Genomic DNA, 23,125 nt, shown 5'->3' with positions numbered 1-23,125 from the left:
ACCCTTGTCTATGGATAACACAGCGCCACCATCCAAGCTCTACCTGCCTTGCTTAGTAAACAGCTACCCCAAGGCCTGATGCTGAGCTGAAGGGTATGCACACCAGTGACACAGTTCATCCATGACAGGGCAGATATGAAGAATAGGCCCACTTAGGCCCTTGAGCTAAGCTTGGTGTCATTTGGACATAGTATCCTGGGGTCCTGAGTATGTACCTTGAGCATGGTCTAAAAGGGGAAATCTATCTCCAGGTGAATAGGCATGTTCCTTTGCTCCCACTGACTCTTTGCTCCATGGTGAGGGTTGATGTAAAATAAAGGCCAAAGCAAGGTCTCCAAAATGAGAGGTTCAAGGCAGGGGAACGCTCCTGGTAGGGCCCAAGGAAAGAACTGAGAGCCAGGATAGTTTTGTTTTGTTCTGTTTTCTCATTCCAAGACATGCTCAACTCTCTTACTGTATTTTGACCTCTCCAAGGTCAGAATAGATCAAAGTCTTCTTGATGGTCAGGTTGAAAGGTGACATTGAGCTAGATGTGCTGAATGTACAATTGTGGGTTCATTCTCTCCTAGGGCAATTTTGTGGGTTTTCTGAAGACACCTGGTTTCTGGGAATTCCTTACCTCTAACCACCTTCTCTGATGGGTGACTATGCTTTGCCTCCTGGTTCCCTGTGGGCCACCACTCTGGCGAGTCAGGGAGCTTCCCTGGACTTTCCCCTTGGCCTCCATCTCTCCTACGATCCAACCATCTCCTCTCCATCTCTCCAACCACTTTGTTTTGAGAAGTTTATATCATGCCCACAGGAAAGCCACACAATCTTTCCCTGCCATATTCTGAAAGTGTAGTCTGTTGCTTCAGTCACAGCCTCCTGATGTTGGACATCCCCAGGCATGTGCTAAGGCACAAGTGTGTATGTAACTGCATACCAGAAGTCACTACAAATTATAAAGGAAAACTTAGTGTTTTCTTTCTGATCTCCCATGGTTTCTCTTTTCTTTATCAGTAATGATGTATTTAATATAGATCATGTTTTTAAAAAGGTAATATTTAAGGAAACAAGATATCTGCTTTTAAATTTACTAAGGCTCTTGAATTATGTACTTGAGAAATCTTTAAAATAAAAGTTGGGCAAGAAATTTGAACCTCAAAGAGGGACTCTACTTTCAAATGACAAAACAAAATCATGTCCCAAATCTCTGGAAACAGAAAGTGACCAGGAGGTTCATTTTAAATATATTCTCTGAACCATTTGAGAATGGCAGGTCATAAACTACAGCAGAAAGATAGCTGGCAATAAACATTTTTCTTCAATTCAATTGCTCTGAAAGGGAAAGAAAAAGACTATGTTCTCAGATAAAAGTGTCATTTACACCCATATAACACTATACTCAAGAGAAACTGAAATAAATTATATTTCTTATGAGTTTGAAATATCAATTAAAAATATAGAGTCAATTACAAGTTAAACTATTTCAAAGAAGTAAGGCAATTTCACATTTGTTTAATTTTTGATATATGTCTATCAGTGAAAAAATATACCAAATACCTTAGATGAATTCATAACTTAAAAAAAGCAGCTGATAGTCCAGGAACTTAGCTAAACAGACTGAAAAGATTAACCAGAGATAACAACCAGCCCATCCTGAGTCAACTCAACTACATAGTTTTGGCAATGTTGGCAGTAATGTATTAACAAGGACACCATCATCTTTTATAGAAAGAAAAGTGCACATGGTGACTTTTAGCAAAAAAACAAACAAAAAAATAGCAACAAGAACAAAAACAAAGCAACAACGATAATTAAAATCCATGTGCATAGACTTGCAGGTATACAATGAACTTCATTCTAAACAAGGACAAAGAAAATGATTCTGAAAAATGCTAGCTGGATTGTCACTAAAATAATATCTTATCAACTTCTAAGTGGACTCCATTGGTTATGCTGTTCGAATATGGTGAGTCATTTATAAATGGCTCCACAGAAATCTGGAGTAACTTCCCAACCTCTAAAAAGGCTAATTTGGACCTTTGGAGCTGGCCATCAGGGATTTATCTTTACTGTTGTACACATTGTACTGTGTTTGTTGTTCTCACCATATATGCAGAGCCAATCAAGAAGAATTTGGAATAATTATTTTATTTTTAAGATATACCCTGATTTTCCCTAAAAGCAGTTGAGACAGCTTGCAACAAAATCCCTACATATTAAGAAAGGTAATAAAAATAGATATCTGAAACCATATATCGTCATGGGAATGATAGGATCCTAGGATAGAATACTTACTGACTTGTCTATCCAGACAAGTAAAATCGCTTCTATAGTTCTCAGTGAAATGAGTTCTCAATGAAAACATTGAGCATCTTTGTTCTTCAGAGAAAAGAAACATGTACTTCCCTGAATTTATATAAATTGTACCAATAATACACCGATAATAGGTATCTTGTCATCCACTCAACAAATATTTACTGTAAGCCTACTATGTGACAGGCACCTTGCAAGATATAAGGGATAAATTGGTATGTAAAATAAGCACATAACTCTGCCAAATAAGGGCAAGTAACCCCAACAGTTCTAGTACAAGAGACAAGATAATTGCAATTATTTCCATGGAAATTCACCATGGTTTTCTCTAGGTTTCTATTTGGGTGGTCAAACCACAAGCTGAGCTCCTACTAGTCATTCATTTATCAATTATATTTTGAGTACATGCTATATGCAAGGCACAATTCTGGGTTATAATCAGGAATCAAGGATGACTCAGGTGGAAATTGACTTTAAGCTACCTGGGGTGATGAGAAATACAGAAATAAATACAAAGTAAGGTAGACAGAATGGAGAAATATGTGTCAATCAGGTTAAATTAGTGGGGGCTTTCTTGCTTGAAGGAGTGGAAATTGTAGAAATGTTCCTAGAGGATCTTTTCCTGGTATTTCAGATGAGCCGTAAGGAAAAGGGCTCCCTAGCAGGGAAAGCACATCAGCAATGGTAGCACTATGGGCAATCAAGGAAGAGGAAGGAGGAAGAGCAAGTGGCTAAGTTGGGCAAAGCATCTGGTATATAAAAGGAAAGGTGGGACTAAAGTAGGGAAGTTAGGTCAGGGCTAGGTTTGACAAGGGATAACGTTCAGCTTATGGAGTTGGTGGCCCTGTGTCTCTTACTATGCGCAAAGGCTAGCAACAGAGACATACAGCTAGACTTTTACCTTCAAGGACTTTATAATCTAATATGTATATGACAAGGCAAATGCAAGATCCTTGCAGTTAATTATTCTCATGTACCTTTCATCTACCAGATGATGTACAGTTTTCTAAAGACAGCAACAACACAACTGGCACCCATCTGGGAAGGGCATATTCAGATGAGTCATCTGATCTGTGACATAACCGCCTTCTCCTGTGCCTACCTCATATGTGTGACTACAGTTTCTCAGGACCCATTTCTCCCAGAAGGGTAATTCTTGTGCTGCAGTCCTCTCTAAATACCGCCGGCTCCTGTCCTACAATATTACCCTTGAAGGATTCACTGCCTTGGCTGTGAGAATGTAGTCCACAGATGACCTCAGCTCAACCTGAAGAGATGCACCATGAAAGCATACACAAGTGGCGAACAGCAGCAGACAATGGGCTGAGATGGTAAGGATGTATATGGAGAAAAGTGACTCCAAGAAAAACAATGTGCTGACTGCAAACCACAAATAATGACACAGAGTCTAGAAATGAAAGTGGCAAATGGCTCTCTAGATATTCCTGATGGAAAGCATTTCTCACCATTCCTTCATATCTCAGACAAAGGAAGTCACCACAGCAGGGCAACACTAACATCACTATTTCTGGGGAGAATTTCAAGTGCTGAGTCAATGCTCATAGACAAGTATGTGTGGGTGGACTTTATTCCTTGTGTGTATAGGCATGAAAATGAGTCTATGGAGAAGATGCAAAGGATCCTTAAATTGATGTTCAACCTCACACCACTTGCCACCTCCATATTCACCATTCAGTTGACTATAACTCCTGCACCGTCCCATGGCTCTACCTTACTTTGTTTTCATCCATCCTCTCTTCTTCACCTAAAGATGAGACTCTTCATCTGAGCTTTCAATGCTATTCCCACTCTCCCATTCCCATCTTTTCCAGGTAATTGAGTTAAACAATATTAAACAAGTTCTTAAAATCATCTAACAATTGCGTATCTATCACTCTTTATATACTGCCAGACTTGCCAGAGCTTTCAATAGGTTAATGAAAACTGGCAATCTCCAAAAAGAGGAAAAAATGTACAGTGTTCCCAAACTAGTTTGACCACAAGACTTTTGTTAGATGAAGCAGTGTTTTTCTCCATATTAATTTCATCAGCTATTGAAGTCATACACTGTTTTGTACAGCTTCTTGGTTTTTTTGTCTTCCACAGAGTCCAACGTCATAGAAGACATGTTATTAGCAGATGATACATTAATGGCAGATTGGTTAACAGATTAAAGTTCCAGTTACTCCAGAGTGGTTGCACCATCTTGCATTCCCACCAACAGTGTAGGAGGTTCCCCTTTCTCCACATCCTCGCCAGCATCTCTCATTTCCTGACTTGTTCATTTTAGCCGTTCTGACTGGTGTGAGGTGATATCTCATTGTGGTTTTGATTTGTATTTCCCTGATGCCGAGTGATGTGGAGCACTTTTTCATATGTCTGTTGGCCATCTGGATGTCTTCTTTGCAGAAATGTCTATTCATATCCTATGCCCATTTCTTGATTGGGATTGTTTGTTCTTTGTGTGTTGAGTTTACTAAGTTCCTTATAGATTTTGGATACTAGCCTTTTATCTGATATGTTGTTTGCAAATATCTTCTCCCATTCTGTCAGTTGTCTTTTGGTTTTGTTAACTGTTTCCTTTGCTGTGCAAAAGCTTTTGATCTTGATGAAATCCCAATAGTTCATTTTTGCCCTTGCTTCCCTTGCCTTTGCTGATGTTCCTAGGAAGATGTTGCTGCAGCTGAGGTCGAAGAGGTTGCTGCCTGTGTTCTCCTCAAGGATTTTGATGGATTCCTTTCTCACATTGAGGTCCTTCATCCATTTTGAGTCTATTTTCGTGTGTGGTGTAAGGAAGTGGTCCAATTTCATTTTTCTGCATGGAGGTTCCTCAAAATGTTGAAAATAGAACTACCCTATGACCCAGCAATTGCACTACTGGGTATTTACCCTAAAGATACAAACATAGCGATCCGAAGGGGCACGTTCACCCGAATGTTTATAGCAGCAATGTCTACAATAGCCAAACTATGGAAAGAACCTAGATGTCCATCAACAGATGAATGGATAAAGAAGATGTGGTATATATACACAATGGAATACTATGCAGCCATCAAAAGAAATGAAATCTTGCCATTTGCAACAATGTGGATGGAACTAGAGGGTATCATGCTTAGTGAAATAAGTCAATCGGAGAAAGACAACTATCATATGATCTCCCTGATATGAGGATATGGAGATGCAACATGGGGGGGTAGGGGGATAGGAGAAGAATAAATGAAACAAGATGGGATTGGGAGGGAGACATAAGTGACTCTTAATCGCACAAAACAAACTGGGGGAAGGTGGGGTTGGGAGAGGGGGGAGGGGGGTTATGGACATTGGGGAGGGTATGTGCTATGGTGAGTGCTGTGAAGTGTGTAAACCTGGTGATTCACAGACCTGTACTCCTGGGGATAAAAATACATTATATGTTTATAAAAAATAAGAAATTAAAAAAAATTAAAGTTCAAAAAAGAAATAAGTTCCAGTTACTCATTTATTTAGCAAATATTTATTGAGCATCTACTATGAACTTTCTAGGCATTGAAAAAGAGGAAAAAGTAAACAAATAAATCCTTACTCTTAGGAAGCTTACTTTTTAGAGGCAGGAAAAACACTAAAAAATAAATACATAACATGTCAGGTGGTGAGGAGTGCTAAAAAAATAAAGGAGAAAAAAATTTTAAAAAATAAAGGAGAATAAGAGGAGCAGAGATTACAGAGATGGTAGAGGAAGGTTTTACAGAATGACATTTTATTCAAGTCGGGTGGAGAAGAGCACTCTGAGAATTATCACTTGTGCTAGTATCTAGTAAGAAAGGGAGCAAGCCCTGTTTAGGAAAGAGGCTTGGTAAGAGAACATAAGATCAAAGGCCCCACACTGGAAGCTGGTTTGGTAGGTTTGCAGACGGCAAGGAAAATGGTGTGACCAAAGTGGAATCAGCGTGATAGAACATGCATGGTTGGAGAGAAGGTCAGAGATGGCCAGGAGCAAAACACATCAGTCTCTTGGTTGCTCTACAACTTTGGATTCTACTCCAAGTGAACTAGGAAACCACGGGTGGGTGGGGTGGGAGTGGGGTTGTACAGATTTGCCCTAATATGAGTTATGTTTTAAAAGGAGCACCTTGGCTATTGTTTTGAAAATGGCCTAAAGACAATGTAGAGATAGCACAGTTATTTGAGTATGTCATAATGGATAATGGTATGTTAGTGACACAGTGGAAGTGTAAGAAGTCATCAGATCTGGACATTATGTTCTTTAAGTAATCATAGAGCATACAGGAGACACAGGGTATAAGTAACTCTTCCACAGCGTTTCATTGGAAAGGAGACATCTGGAACAAGAGTATTAACATGTTTTCATTCTCTCCTCTCTTTCTCCTATCTCCCCTTCCTTGTCCCCTCCCTCTCACCCCCACTTTTAAGAAGACATATAGTCTTGATTACAAGACTTTGATTCTAAACTGAGACATCTAGTGTTCCCATCCTCTCAGGGGCAAAATCAGCTCAGATAAAATCAGTATTTATTTTAGCTTTCAGTCTCAATTTCTTTTACCATAATTAAAGAAAAAGTATCTTGAAAATGAATGTTTATGAATGTATATAATTTTTAATTGTATGTAATACTGCATATATTAAATTGCCTAGATATCATCAATATGGAATTAAAAATAGGCAAAGTGACCAGTTATTTCCGTTTCACGCATAAGGAAAACAAGGCTTAGCATAATCATTAGTTCAAGTTGATATGACTTGTTAATGGCATATAGTTTGGGCCTCCTCTACAGGGAAATTCTCAACCTGCTTCATGTCTTCTTTATTTAAATAAACTATACTCATTTTATTTAGAAAGATCAAGAAACAATTCCTTTACTTATCACTAAAAGAACCTTTTTTTCATATGGCGGAGGGGAAGATTCACATTTAGAAATATTCCACTTTAAGATGTATCTTATAAAATGATTAACATTTCCTGAATATCTAAGGGTAATTTATTTCCAAAGCATATATTGCCTTAATTTTTCCAAACTTATAGGCTATGGCATGACTGCAAAATCATTTAGGAATTATGAGAGCAAATCAATCAAGACACATTTTAAAGGCTGATGTTAGTAAATATCCACTCAATGCGATTGTGATTTCCAGATTTCCCACTGATGTCCTCTTTTTCAAAACCATTATTGTACTTTAGCATGTAATTGTATTAGTGATGATTTACATATCACTTCTATTTTGTTTTCTTTAAAATATACCAAATATACTGTATTCTGCTGTTATGAATTAGCTAATATGAAAGATAAAGCAATATACAATATATCTAAAGACAACCAATCTTATGGGTCCTTTAAAAATATCAAAATTTGAAAATTTAATATCTTAAGTAACATCATATACATTAAAGGCATTGATTATATATGTATATGTGTTTGTATTACACATCTTTTAAATCTTTAAAAGTTTAGAGTCTATGCTAATGATGCTGTTAAAAACTAGAAACAAAGGTCAATAACAAGGCATACTAAAAATTGTAACAACGACTTATTTTTTTTAAAGATTTATTTATTTGAGGTGGGAGGGGCAGAGGGAGATGGAGACAGATAATCTCCAACAGACTCCCCACTGAATGCAGAGTCCCATGTGGGGTTCATTCTCAAGACCCATGAGATCATGACCTGAGTGAAAACCAAGAGTCAGATGCTCAACCAACTGAGCCACCCAGGAGCTCAAAATTAAAACAATGTATTATACTGCCCTAGTCTATGGCAAAAGTAAGAAAGGTTGTCATGTACCTGAACAATTCATTAGCAAAAAACATATATTTATGATCCCAGTGGAATCTACTCCAAACTATTTTCCAAATCTGAATACTGTTCAGCTCTTCCCAAGTCCCCAGGACCACCTTAGTCCTAGTCATCATCACCTAAACCAGCTGGTTTCAGGTGTTCCACTCTTGCCTCCAACACAGCCAGAGGCCCTCTCCAAACAGAAGTCAGTTTGTGTACTCCCTCCTGCTCTTCACCCTTCAAAGGTGCCCTTCCACATTACAATCAGATAAAAAGTTGTCCCTATGGCTTATAAGGCCTTCCATGATCTTGTCCACCTCTCTCCTCAATATTCACCATACTCCAACCACACAGCCCTCTTATGACTCTAGCATTTGCTATTTCCTCTCTTGGCTTGCCTGGCCCCCTAACTTTATTTACCATCTATGCTCAAATGTCAATTGCTGGGAGAAAACTTTCTTGGCCCTGCCTAAAATAGCACTCAAACACCTATGCCCTTTGTCTTTACCCCTCTAATAGACATCAATACTTGGCATAGTATAACATTATATTATCTTTTTTAATTGAGATAATTGTAGATTCACATGCATTTAAAAATAAATACCAAGAAATCCCATGTACACTTTGCCTAGCTCCTCTCAATGGTTAACATTTTGCCAAACCATAATAGAAAAGCACAACTAAAATACTGACATTACTACATCAATCTTATTCAGATTTCTCCAGTTTTACTTCTATGCATTTGTATAAATGTAAGTCTATACAATTTTATCACGTATGTAGGTTTGCTCATCTATCATCCCAGTCAGTTCCAACACCACAAAGGTATCTCACATCCTCTTTTAACTAACTCTCTTCTCCTCTAACACTTGAAAACTACTAATGTGTCCTCTATTTCTAAAATCTTGTCATTTCAAAAAGTTAACATAATTAGGGGCGCCTGGGTGGCTCAGTGGATTAAGCCGCTGCCTTCGGCTCGGGTCATGGTCTCAGGGTCCTGGGATCGAGCCCCGCGTCGGGCTCTCTGCTCCGCGGAGAGCCTGCTTCCTCCTCTCTCTCTGCCTGCCTATCTGCCTACTTGTGATCTCTCTCTCTGTCAAATAAATAAATAAATAAATCTTTAAAAAAAAAAAGTTAACATAATTAGAATCATCTTATATGTATTCTCTTGGGATTGGCATTTTTTTTCACCCAGCTTAATTTCCTGGAAATTTATCTAAGTTATTGGATGTATCAAGAGTTCTTTCCTTTTCATTAATGAGTGGTAAGTATGCCATGGTATGTATACACGACTGTTTACTTAACCATTCATCTGGGCATCTGGGCTGATCCTATTTTTGGCTATTACCAATAAAGCGGCTAAGAACATGCACATATAGATTCTGGTGTGAACTTAAGTTTTAATTTCTCTGGGATAAATGCCTGAGAGGATGATTGCTGGGCCATATGGTAAATGCATACATCATAGTTTTTATTACCCATTTCCCCATTACAATAGAAGTCCTATGATACCAGGGACTTGGTTATTTTGGATTGGTGCTGTATCCCAGTGTCCAGAACATACTTGGCACAGAACAAGGAGTTCACATATATTTGTTGGCTGAGTAGACTTCAGAGCCTTATGCAGCCAATGTGCACAGATGCTTTTGCTTTTATAACTGATTAAAATGAAATGAGTCTGCAAAAAGTCTCTCTGGGAAAAATGATTGAGACGAGAGTAAGAGAGGTGTGGCCTCTGAGGTGTTAATTTGAGCCCTAAATGGAAGAGCAGTTAGGCTGGGTAGCTGTGTGTATAAAACCCCAAGGAACACATCAGTTGCCTGGATGGCCACCAGCAGAAGACCGAACTTCCTACTGCTTAGCAGTATTTTCAAGATGGGACCAGCTGCAGAGTCAGGGAGCTTGTATTCTTTCCTAAGCACATGTTGGCACCCTGGCAAAATAGTAAGTAAGCTCCAAAAAAAAATGTGTCAAATGTGTAAATAAATAAATTACTTCGTCACAGGATTGGGTTAAGTTTTCAGGGGAGAATAAGGCTTTACACAGGTCATTGGGATCGACAATGGTAGTTCAGAGAACAGAAATTTGGAAATCAATGTTAAGAGCACAAGCTTGGGAAATTTGGATTACATGCAAAAAAATTTATTTTTTAAAAATTGTATTTGTGGTACTACCTCTATTCCCGGAGATCCTTTTGTATAATCATGAGTCAATCAGTTCTAGAAGGTCAGGTCTATTAGTATAAATACACCACTTTCATGAGTATAACCTTCTGGCAAAATTTGTTTAATGTGTTTTTGTCCAGAGTTTGTTTTCCTGACAATCAAATATCTTTTAATAAGTAACAGGAAAAAAAGAATGTTTAACTGTATTAAAAGTAGCGATTTTCAAATATTTTGAGTTTGTGAATATGTGTGTATCTTATTGCAAAAAATCACAAACTGTGTCCATATTTGAATAGTGTAAATATCATTCATATATATCTCCCAGGACAGTGCTCTTTGAAAGGCTCCTGAAAAGAGTGAAAACACGAAAATTAAAATGCCTTGGAACTCTGATAGATTAAGGGATAACATATTTTAAGAACAGTGACCTAATATCTTTGGCCTGATTCTTTAATCAGTTCTTGCTCTAAATGGTTGAAAATAACAAAATTCAATAAGGTTGAATGATTATACATTTAATGTGGGATAATGTTTGTGTATCCCAAACTCGGTTTAAGTATTTCTCTGCTTAGATTTTTCAGGCATACTAATTCCTCACGGTATGGTTCTAGAACACTGATTCCCAGTCTGGGTTGCACATTAGAATCGTCTGGGGAGATTTAAAACTCCTAATGCCTAGACCATACCCCAGACCAATTAAATCACAGTCTCTGGGGTGAGAGCTAGGCATCAGTATTTTTCATAGGTCTCCAAGTGATTCTAATGTGCAGCCACGGTTGAGAATCAATGTTCTAGAATCATCTGCATTAGTTTCACTAGCATACTTATTAAGAGTCAGACCTGGGTCCTCAGTTATATGTATTAAATTGGACTATCTATAGATGAGCAAGAGAAATCTGAATATTTATCTGTACTCCCAGATGCACACTAAGTTTGAGAACCTCTGGCTTCTAGAGTTAAGGTGGCTAACACTGACCTGTAAAGTCATCGGTGAGTAGGGCAATTTGAAATTTCAACCCACAGTCAGAAAATCTTTTGGGGGTGGAGATAAGTTTATTCTGGAAATCTCATTAGAGGTCTGTATTTAGCCAGTGTAGTTACATAGTTTGCAGGTGTCGGTAGTAACTTCAGGTAAAGATTCCAAACAGTTTTTCAAGTAAATACTTTATTAGGGGAAACTGATTTTCCCATGTAAAGCTAAAATAAAGAGGGCATCAAGCTAAAACTAGAAAGAGTAATTTTAAAAAATAATAATTACTTATAAGAATTAAAGATGTTAAGAGAGGAATTCTTATAGAAAAGCATAGAGTTGCAATTGAGCTTCCCCTTGCGCACCACTTACTTTTTTCTTAAAAAAACTACAATGAAAATATTTTCAAAGGAAGGGAAAAAATAAAGACCAACAGGAATCCCCATTATGTTTAAAAATATTAGCCCAGTAGGGATAGTTAACCCCTTAAATATGTAAAGTATGTTCTCAAACCTCCCATCTGATCCTAACAAATAACCTGTTTAGATCAGCTCTCCTTCCTTGAAGAATAAGAATGAAGAAAATTTGTGCTGAACAGGAATTGAACATTGGGAGCTGCACATGCATAGGAAAGAATGGTCAGAATGCTCTGAGTGGTAACATGGACAAAGAGTTCTGGGGATGAAGATACTGTCCTTCCCTAAGGCATTAGATTTGTTTCTAGGCAACAAATAAAATATGATTATTTCCAGCCAGCCCAAAATGCAGCTCCCAGAATAAAATTGAATATATAAAAATATCTTCCAAAAGTCTAACTTTAGACAATTTTGGTGCTCAATTCATCCTATAATTTACATCTTATAATTTACATACACACATATACACATATACACATGCATATATATATATATGTGTATATATATATATATATATATATGCACACACACATATATATGTCTATGTGTGTGTTTCACATTATTCTATGGTATTTTAAGAACATGTATAATTTGGTAATTCCATATGAAAATTAATATCTATCATTATTAGTTTTATAAAATTATAACCTCTGCTACTCTCATGATCAAAAATGCACATGTAATGGCTAAAATCCAAAACCCTAACAGTAAAAACAAATGCTGCTGAGGATTGCTGGTAAGTATGCAAAATGGTAGGACCACTGTGGAAGGCAGTTTGAAGTTTCTTACTCTCAAGCATCCTTTTACCAAATGATCCAGCAATTGCACTTCTAGGTATTTACTCAAGTGAGTTGAAAACTATGTCACGCAGGATGAAAGAAAAACCTGCACACGAATGTTTATAGCAGTGTTACTCATAATTGCCAAAAAACTGGAAACAACCAAGGTATTCTTCAATAGGTGAATGAATAAGCAAACTTGATACACCCATAAATTGGAAAATTACTCAGTTTTTTTTAAGCTATCAAGATACAAAATGACATGGAAGAACCTTAAATATATATCGCTAAGTGAAAGAAGTTAGTCTGAAAGGGGTATATACTGTATTATTCTAGCCACATACACTGTAGGATTCCAACTACATGACATTTTGGGAAAGGCAAACTGTAGAGATAATTAAAAAAAAAAAATCAGTGGTTGCCAGGGATTTGGCAAGGGAAGAAGGAATGACTAGGCAGAGCACAGAAGATTTTTAGGTCAGTGAAACTATTTATGAGGCTATGGTAGATACATGATATTATGTATTTTTCAAAATCCATAGAGCTGTATAATACAAAAAGTGAACCTTAATGTAAACTATGGACATTAGATAAAAATGATGTATCAATATCACTTTATCAATTTAACAAATATACCATATTAATTGAATGTTAATAATAGAATAAACTATGCAGGGAGGCGGAGGGATAAATGGGAACTCCCTGCTTAATTTCTCTGTAAACCTAGAAGTATTCAAAAAACTAAAACCTATTAATTTATAAAGATCATGTGTAGATAATATAAATGCTGGCACTGGAAACATTTTTTTTAAATCTGTAACATATTGACAAAATAGTTGTTAAAGTAAATCTATTAGTTATGTATTTATTACTCCTATATCATGAAACTTAAAAATTCTTTAACTGGTTAGCTACATTCCCAAAGATACTTAATTCACATTCTGCCACACAGAACTAAATTAGTACTCCCCCAATATATGGATGCCTGAAGAATTTTTCTCAATCCTTTTTCCAAATGAAATGTTAATATTATATTGGTACATTTCTCATTTTCATTGATTTTCAATATAGTTTTGATTTGCAAAAGTGATAATAAATATTTTGCCTATAATGCAGTTATGTAACTGCAAGCTGATTACTTTCAGCTACTGAAAGCCTTGTGCAGTGCTTCTCAAACTTCAGTATGTGTGTGGGAGTCTACTGGGGATCATTTTGAAAAAAAATAAAACAAAACAAAACCTAGTTCTGATTTAGCTGATGTGAGGTGGTCCTGATAAAATACATTTCTAACAAGCTTCCAGCCAAGGCTGATGTATGACCTCTCACTTTGAGCAGCAAGGTTCTAGAGCACATCTGGGCCATGAGAATATTACCACTGTGAAAAAATTAACCCAAATAACTAGCATTCTTACAAGGGATTAAAGAGCTGTTTAAAAAAAGAGAGAGAGCGAGCTGCTTTTTTGTTTCTCCTACCTGAAAAAGCTTTCGGGGCTCCCAGAACTTCTAACTCTGTTTTCCCAATATATAATTCTTTTAAATTTCATCCATAAAGAGAATGGCTTGATAACCTTTGTACAGTGCACAAGTTACCCATTTAACTGTAATACTCTCCTAGCTTGTACGAGCCAAAGACCATCCATCTCTAGTTCAATTCCTCAATTTGTATGTCTTCAATCGCAGAAAGGTCAAACAACTGGCTCAAGGTCATTTAACCAATAACTGTAAAGGTTGGGTCTAAATCCAGATCTCTGATTTTAAACCCAGTCCTTTTCCCTCCATTCTCTGTTTCTGATAATAATCCACTTCAGAGAATAGGGACTAGCTTGTTGAGAACACAAAATCCCAGTTCTGCATTGAATCTCTCAGCCTCAGGCTTCCCAGGGCAATTCCTAACATGGACTTAAAGTCTTGTGGGGAACCAGGTACAATAAGGGAGAGAATTATTTTGTGCTTCAAAATAAGCCTTGAATTTCAACAAAATTATGTGAATTAATGAGCTTTTTTGAATATGGTATAAGGTATGAGAGAAAAGACTTGGATGTTCCACCATGGAGAGGGGGGCCAAGAATGGTTTGTTCTATTTCTTCAAACCTGACGGTTCTCTTGAAAGCACTCATAGCTAACCAAGTGTGGGAGTAAGAGGCGGACAGACACCTCCCCAGGACCTTGGCCAGAGCAAACTCCCTTATACTAGGATAATCAAATGGTGACTAGATGTCTTCAGTGGGATTTCTAACCTATTAAAGATAATGGAAACTAAATGTTTCTTCACAATATGAAGAAAACAAGGCTGAGATATGTGAAAATAATATTGTGCCATAGTACAGATATTATTAGTTGGAACTCAGATTTGGAGTTTCTCGACCTCTAGTTTAAGGACTAGCTCCAACTACACACTGATAACAGCATTAATTAGGATTACAGAGCTAGTCAATAGGAAATATTTAAGTGATACTAGTGTCTACACATGCTGTCTAAATACTGTCCTAAGGACTTCTAATGGTATGAATCTGTGTATACCCTTACTCTCTCCCTCCTAGAGCCCTGCCACATAGGAAAGAGAAAGTTAGGATAATGGGACCTTGGGAAAAATTCCTGTTTCAGAACTTTGGACAGCATCCCATTATAAAAATTCTGTTCTCATTTAAAAGGGGGACTCCTCTGTAAATGTACACACGTATTGGATGCAAGTAGCTCCGAATGAAGGTGCTTAGCTGGGTGGCCAGACTGCCTTCCTCTGGGGACTACTCTGACACCATATTACAAAGATTTGTAAATACATAAGGATAGAAATATTCTCTTCTTGGGATTAAGTCAATGTCAAGGCAGCCAAGATTTGGGGCTCCCATGCCTATCTCCTTGGGGATGTTCTGAGATGTTTGTGTGTGAAAACCAAGCAAGGATGCCACAATAAGGGAGAGTCAGTCAGCCTTGATTCTGGCCCCGTATGAGAAAAATGAGTAGCTCTCAGTTCCTCGTGGGTGATCAGAGCTCTTAGAGATAATTACAAGCAGTTTAGGTGCCTGTTGTAAGAAGAACAAATGCCACTGTACTATAACAGGCTTCTGTGGAAATTTTACAAATTCCCAGCTACAGCAAGTCTCCAGAAAAGTACATTATGCTCCCATCGTCTCAGAGCCAGGAGGTACTCTGTGTTTTTGGCTAGTGGTTGGAAATCTGGCTCTGGCTGATACAACGAGCTTCAGCTTACTCATCCCTAACACCACGGTCTTCACCATCACTCCAGTATTTAGAGCTCATATATTCATTCCTCATTCTTCCTACCATGTGCCATTCCTCTGTTCCCCTCCTTCTGATCAAAATCCTCTCCTGCCTTCAAGACTTGGCTCCCATTCCTCAAAAAGTTGAAAATAGAGTTACCCTATGACCCAGCAATTGCACTACTGGGTATTTACCCTAAAGATACAAACATAGTGATACGAAGGGGCATGTGCACCTGAAAGTTTATAGCAGCAATGTCCATAATAGCCAAACTATGGAAAGAACCTAGATGTCCATCAACAGATGAATGGATAAAGAAGATGTGGTATATATACACAATGGAATACTATGCAGCCATCAAAAGAAATGAAATCTTGCCATTTGCGACGACGTGGATGGAACTAGAGCGTATCATGCTTAGTGAAATAAGTCAATCGGAGAAAGACAACTATCATATGATCTCCCTGATATGAGGACATGGAGAAGCAACATGGGGGGTTAGGGGGATAGGAGAAGAATAAATGAAACAAGATGGGATTGGGAGGGAGACAAACCATAAATGACTCTTAATCTCACAAAACAAACTGGGGGTTGCTGGGGGGAGGTGGGATTGGGAGAGGGGGAGCGGGCTATGGACATTGGGGAGGGGAGGCGAACCATAAGAGACTATGGACTCTGAAAAACAACCTGAGGGTTTTGAAGGGTCAGGGGTGGGAGGTTGGGGCAACCTGAGGGTTTTGAAGGGTCAGGGGTGGGAGGTTGGGGGAACAGGTCGTGGGTAATGGGGAGGGCACGTTTTGCATGGAGCACTGGGTGTTGTGCAAAAAGAATGAATACTGTTACCCTGAAAAAATAAATAAAATGGAAAAAAAAAAAGAAGAGGTGGTGTATATATACAATGGAATACTACGCAGTCATCAAAAGAAACGAAAACTTGCAATTTGTGATGATGTGGATGGAACTGGAGGGTATTATGCTTAGCGAAATAAGTCAATCACAGAAAGACAACTATCATATGATCTCCCTGATATGAGGAAGTGGAGATGCACTGTGGGGGGGGGGTTGGGGGTAGGAAAAGAATAAATGAAACAAGATGGGATTGGGAAGGAGACAAACCCTAAGACTCTTAATCTCATAAAACAAACTGAGGGTTGCCTGGGAGGAGGGGGAGAGGGAGAGGGTGGCAGGGTATGTGCTATGGTGAGTGCTGTGAAGTGTGTAAATCTGGTGATTCACAGACCTGTACCCCTGGGGTTAATCATAAATTTATGTTTATTAAAAAAATTAAAAATTTATTAAAAAAAAAAGACTTGGCTCCTAAGTGACAGCCCGCCCTGATAGCACACTGTCCACAGTGGCCTCCCTGCTGCACCCCCTTCAGCCCTTAAGGATCCTGACCACTTGCTTGGCATTTATGTTGAGCCATACTTCTAAGAAGACAGCATCACAGGCAGACCTATTTCGTTTAACTTCCCAGGGTAAATAAGAATGGAGATAAAAGAGAGAAATGCAGGTAACATATCTGTTGAACTTTCAAAGATTTTCACACTAAAAATGCCAATGTGTAAGAAGGAAGGAACTGGCTCATAGACAGGGCCAGGTGGACAGTTTTCTTCTCTTTTATAACGCTGAACCTCATCAACAGAATAATATCTGGGAAGCCTAAAGAGTACAGCTGCAGGAAAAGTATGAAAGAAAGAGGCAGACATCATTTAAAGTAAAAGGCAAGATTTTGCAAGTGTGGCTGGAGAATAATGAAAAAGAGTCAGCACAAAACTACGAGCCCCATACACCACTGGAAGGAGTGAGACTTGGTTCAGGAGTCCTCAGTGGGAGATGTGACATATTTAGTGCGAGAGAAGCAGCATTAGCCAGTCTCAGGGTTCTTTGCTGCGGGAAACTTCTATCAGTCTCTGACCAACGAGAATGATAATGACTTGTATACTTCGCAATCAATACTAATAAAAGCACAATGACTATGGATGACTTACTATGCTGACAGTGAATCCCATTAAATCCTCGAGGACATTTACAGACGTAACCTATGAATGTGTCCCCTCGGTATGCTTCACTTATTTCACAGGTTCCTCCATTATGGCACGGATTAGGGATGCAGGGACCTGAAAGACAGAAGAAAAATTGCTGCATTATGCATACGCTTGAAAGGAGATACTGGGCCAACCTTTTGCAATTAACAACTTTATAGAGATGAATGTTCTGGATATTAGCGTCATAGGAAATGGAGCAGTTGGGCGGGGCTCTGAGACTAACAGGCTGGGATTGAAACGTGGTTTCCTGACTTTCTAGCCATGTGGTCTTGGAGGATTTATTTCACTTCTCTGTGCCTCAATTTCACCTTCTGTCAAATGTCAGTATTAAAGTAATCTATCTCAAAGGGTGATGATACACAGATGAAAAGAATTCCCAAATATAAAACACCCGAACCGTGTGTCATGCACATTAAGCAGTCAAAGAAGAAATATTAGCACTGAGTAAAATACTGGTATTAAGTTCTCCGAATTGTAAAGTATCTTCTGCATGTTTCAAAAGTAATACTGAACAGCAATTTCTGGAGTGATGAACACTGAAGAGCTTTTATAAAACTACTGGTGAAAACAGCATAAACTTGCAAATGACTGTAACCACACAGTCCAAGGGAAGTGGATACCTTCTTGCAATACTTTTATTGGTTATTTATGGATTTGTAGTGGGGCATACTTCTGTGAATCATGATTTTTGCCAGTCTATAAGAAGTAGCTCATCAAGTTACAAATATGGGGAAAAACGGGGGGAAAGGGGAGAGGAAGAGAGAATCCCAAGCTGACTCCCCACTTGGGGAAGAGCCCGACACAGGACTTGATCCCAGGACCCTGAGACCATGACATGAGCAGAACAGAAGAGTTGGCAGCTTAACTAACTGAGCCATCCAGATACCCTAGGCTCATAGTCATTTTAAGCTTTGAGAAAGTGTAACCTCACCAGAGCGAAGTATCTGTGACAGCCAGTAGAAGTGTGGTGTCTGATCTCCTTTGGAGAAAACCAGCTGTTAGCACTATGTGGGTGTAGACCTGGGCCAGTCCTATCTAACTATAGAAAGAGTAAAGCTCTTTTTACACCATCTTCCTTCCTTCCTTTTCTCTTTTTGGAGGTGACAGGTTTATGTCACAGTCTGAAGGCTCATCCTACCTTCTCTTGCTCCCACTCCCCCCAATAATCTTTTGCATCTCTAATTCTTACAGTCTTACAGGTGGCTCACAGTTGACTTCTTTGAAGGATACTAATTGACTCGGGTCAGAATCCAGACTGGACATTGGAAGGAAGGGAAGAGAGAAGTTGAAGGAAGAAAAAGCTCTCCCTGGAAGATGAAGGAAGATCAAGGAAAAATATATAATATTCTCTAATTTTGTCTTTTTTCATTTTGTTTAACTAAAGAGACATTTATGAGTGAAAGAAAACCCACTGAAGAGAAAGTTAAGATGCGCATATTAGAAAAGAAAGAAGAGTAATTAAAGTCTCATTATGCATGAAAAGGTGAATGCCCAAGTCCTGAAGGAAGATTAGCCAAGAAAAGGAGCAAGTGGTTTTAGCAGAGAGTAGGGGGTCAGTGATAGGGCTGGGCACAAGAATAGTAACAACCTGAAGCAACTAGGCGAGAGTTCTACCAGGCAAGGCTGTTGGAAGAGTATAACGGTGAAGGACTCCTTAAGCATTCCAAGGAAGGTGGTCTACGAATGTGACTTTGCAGAACAAAGGGCGAATATGAGCCTGATAGATGACTCCATGTACTCAAGCCCACCGCACCTAGGAAAAGTAGAACTTGGCTCGCGGCTGAGGATGAGCCAGTGGCTCTGCATACTAAAGGGGGATGGAGAATACCCAGAAGAGGAGACACCCAAGACAGAGCTGGAACTGGACTTGAGGGACAGAGGCGGGTCAAGCACTATGTTGGGAAGTGGTAACAGGTGAAGAAAAGTAGCTAGCAAGAAATCCTGGTCTCTAAAATTCAGGTTTAATTTGTTAGCACAGCTGCTATGTGAACTGTCTACGAGGGCATCCAGATCCACACTCAAGTCTACCAGGCACACAGACCTGTGTGTGGTGTTTGGGGAAATCAAGAGGAAAGGACTATGCCATCCATCTGGCTCATACTGGCAGAAAGGAAGACACACTACAGCACGTGAAGCCCAAGGGATTCAAGAATCCAGTGGCTACAGGAATCTGAAGACAGAGCTGACAGGGGTATTTAAAGTCCAAGACACTATGGATATATCCTGAGGGCATAGGTGAAGTCTGTCCAGCAATCTTGGTGTAGCCTCTGGGATTCCCAAAAGAAACGACCTAGAGCACTAGAGCTGATTTTATTTACAACCCAAAGAACATCATGACCTCAGTGGACATCTGAGTTTCAGAAAAAGATTACCTGTTAACAGAGGTCACAATCGTGGTTTTTTTCCTATTCTGAGAAATTCTATAATTTTCATTTAAAGGGTGAGGATGAGGTAAAGCCAATGGGGCAAAGATTTAACCTTTCTAGAGTGCTTTAAATGCTAAGCAACATGAAGTATACATAGTATTTTTTATAATGCTCTGAAGAATATACCTTTGGTTTTTTTAGAGCCAAGAAAACAGGCTTACTCACAGCAAGTAACATGCCCTAACTGGAAAAGACAAGATTTTAACACACGCCGCCTGACTACAAATCTCTACTTTCCATTAAGCCGCACTCCCTGCCATGTTGAAGATCTGCACATAAATATGTTAATCTTGACAGATGACAGTATCAACATGAATTCACTAAGCATGTTCATATAAATAACGTAGGACTCCAAAGCCTTCCTAAATGGAAATATTTCAGAGTATTTTCAGAAAATGGGCCACGGTGTATTAGATATTATGAGTATAGATAGACTCTACTATACTAACGGTACTCCATTTCAGCTATGTTTGAAATCAAATGTCAAACATGAATATCTTCCCAATATTATTTTGTAATCACATATTCTGTATGTATATACCCTTGCTTGCGCTATAAGGATAAGAAAGAAAGTGACCATGCCCAACACAGAGGGCATTGTTTGTTTGTCCCTAATAATCATACTATGAAACTCATATTGTATGCCTTGTACAAACTTTTCTGGGGTACTCATGATAGAGTGATGAAATGAGTGGTTATGTCTCCCTTTTCCCCAATAAACCATAAATTCTCAATGAGAGGAATAAGAGTCTGCACATAGCAAGTTCTTGATACATTCTGAATAAACAAGGGGATGGCAAAATGAGTGATGACCATTTCATCTGTTGCTTAAACCCCATTCAAACTGAGGTTTGTAAGATATCAATATCTTTGGCTTTTCACCTCATAATTAATTAGGGTACTTTCTTTAACTTTTCTACACCTTTCAAGGTTCAAGTTCTTTAAATTTGTAATTGGGTTCCAATAATTTTTGTCTCTAATAGATATTAAACTACAAGGTATTACATCTGTAAAGTATTACAATAGTAAACAACAGATTAGAAGGTAAACTTGTGCATAATACATACATCTTAATTCTTTGGCAAATGTTGTATCAAGAAAGATGTAACATTGTATTATCTCATCAACAGTGTTTTGGTCTCCTAATTTACCAATTCCTGTGTAAAGAGATTGACTTAAAGCTTTAGCAAGATGAAACAATTAGAATACATAAATTAGTACATAAAAATACTAAAATAAATATAGCCCCAGGTTTCAAGTAATGTGGTAGCCAAAAATTTTTGTAGTTGGGTGTTAAATAGTGACAATTAAAATACATATTAACAGTTTCCAGATTTCTTTATCGAAGAGGTAAGCGGGCTAAACATACGAGAATTAGAGATCTTAGGAAATTCCTTTCTGCTTTTGTGTTTTCCCCCATCCAATAATCTCATCTATTCTGATACTGAAAATAAGTATTATTAAAGGTGTTGGCACACTGATAAAGAAAAACCATTACCTAGAGCGTATATTGTTGCTTGTGCTATGAAGATAAGAAAAACAGTGGCCCTGACCTTGAACAATATAGAACTATTTCGGGGGTTCGGTTGTTTTAATTTCAGATTAAACACATTTATTCATTAGGAAACTATCATGTGCTGAGCACTCTACTAGTAATTTGGATAAATACTTTCAATGGAATTAAAATTATCAGCAGCTGAAAGAGTGAGCTCACAACACAAGAAAATACTTAGTCATCTAGTTAATGTACCTCGCTTTTTAAAGGGAATTTTAATGGTTATCCTTTACTGAAAATATAATATGCTCAGTATTTATAAATATACATATATTTGTACAAATATATATATGTAACTATATACATTTATAATTCTCTTTCTCTGTATGTATATAGTTTATATAATAGTATATGTATATATAGTATATAGTTTATATAATAGTGTATATAGTATATATGTATATAGTTTATATAATAGTGTCTTGGTTTCTGGAAACTTAATTCTAGGATTTCCTTCATGAAATCATATTAACAAATGTTTGCAATATGGTTACATTCTTCATTTTTACTGCCAAAACTTTATATATTTGGGACATCTCGTATCTTTTCAGTAACATGTAAATATACATATACATACATATATATATTCTGTAACATAAATATATATATACATACATTTATTTTAAAATTTTGTTCTGCTATAAAATTGTTTTCAAAGCTGTGTATAAGTCGTGTATGTCTTACACAGAGCTATGAAAACAAATTTGTAGCAGAGCAAAATTTTAAAACAAATGAGAATTACTGAACCACTTAGAGCTAGTAAAAACAAAAATAAGACAAACAAAGGCGATCTTAATTCCTTTCCACTTTAAAAGTCTGCTTCTTTCAGTATTACAGGTATAGAATGGTGATTACAAGATTCAGTTCTGACTAGTATTCACGAAAGTCCAAATCATCTGATTAGACAATAGCACATGGTACTCTCATACCACTTTTAACAATAAAGGCATAAGTGGACTTTTAAGATACAAAAGGCTTCAGGGAGTTTTAAAATCAATAATGCTATAATACTTTTGTAGGTAATCTTTAAGTAGCTCCTAACACAACGGGAACAGTATATGATCAATATTAATGAACAACTGGATTCAACAGCATGCTTTCCAGGCCTTTTTATGCAAGCTCATATGTATGTCAACAAGATTAATTGCTCACAAAAGTAATGGATCTATATGGTTTGCGACTTTTCTGCATCTGCTTTCTCACAATTCCAACAGTCGAGAGTTGAATTTATTTCCACATATGTAACATGGTTAGCTTTTCACACATTCAGTGACTATGCCCCAAATCATGAATTCCTTATAGTGTGTAACCAGATTATTAGGAATTAAATAGATTAACCCTCTCTTGTGATTATGTGTACACAGACTCGGTCAATTTTACAAATTATTCTCCCAAAACACTGGCACTTAGATATTAACAATAAATGTACATTTTAGATTATGTCATAAGGAAATGCCAATCCAGCAAATGCAAGA

General features: G+C 37.8%; 1 protein-coding gene across 1 annotated transcript in view; it reads right to left on the bottom strand.

Annotated features, from left to right (window-relative positions):
- The window catches only part of EDIL3 (EGF like repeats and discoidin domains 3), a 423,141-nt gene that overhangs the window by 206,957 nt on the left and 193,059 nt on the right, over window positions 1-23,125 (bottom strand). The window contains exon 4 of the mRNA XM_046001012.1: window positions 17,613-17,741. Within this exon, the coding sequence (XP_045856968.1) occupies window positions 17,613-17,741 (129 nt within the window). The remainder of the gene's footprint in view (window positions 1-17,612; window positions 17,742-23,125) is intronic.

Source organism: Meles meles, chromosome 3 (genome assembly GCF_922984935.1).
Source record: "Meles meles chromosome 3, mMelMel3.1 paternal haplotype, whole genome shotgun sequence".
In the NCBI taxonomy this organism is placed as follows: Eukaryota; Metazoa; Chordata; class Mammalia; order Carnivora; family Mustelidae; genus Meles; species Meles meles.
Note: the sequence above shows the minus strand (reverse complement) of the source record. Positions and strands in the feature narration are given on the sequence as shown.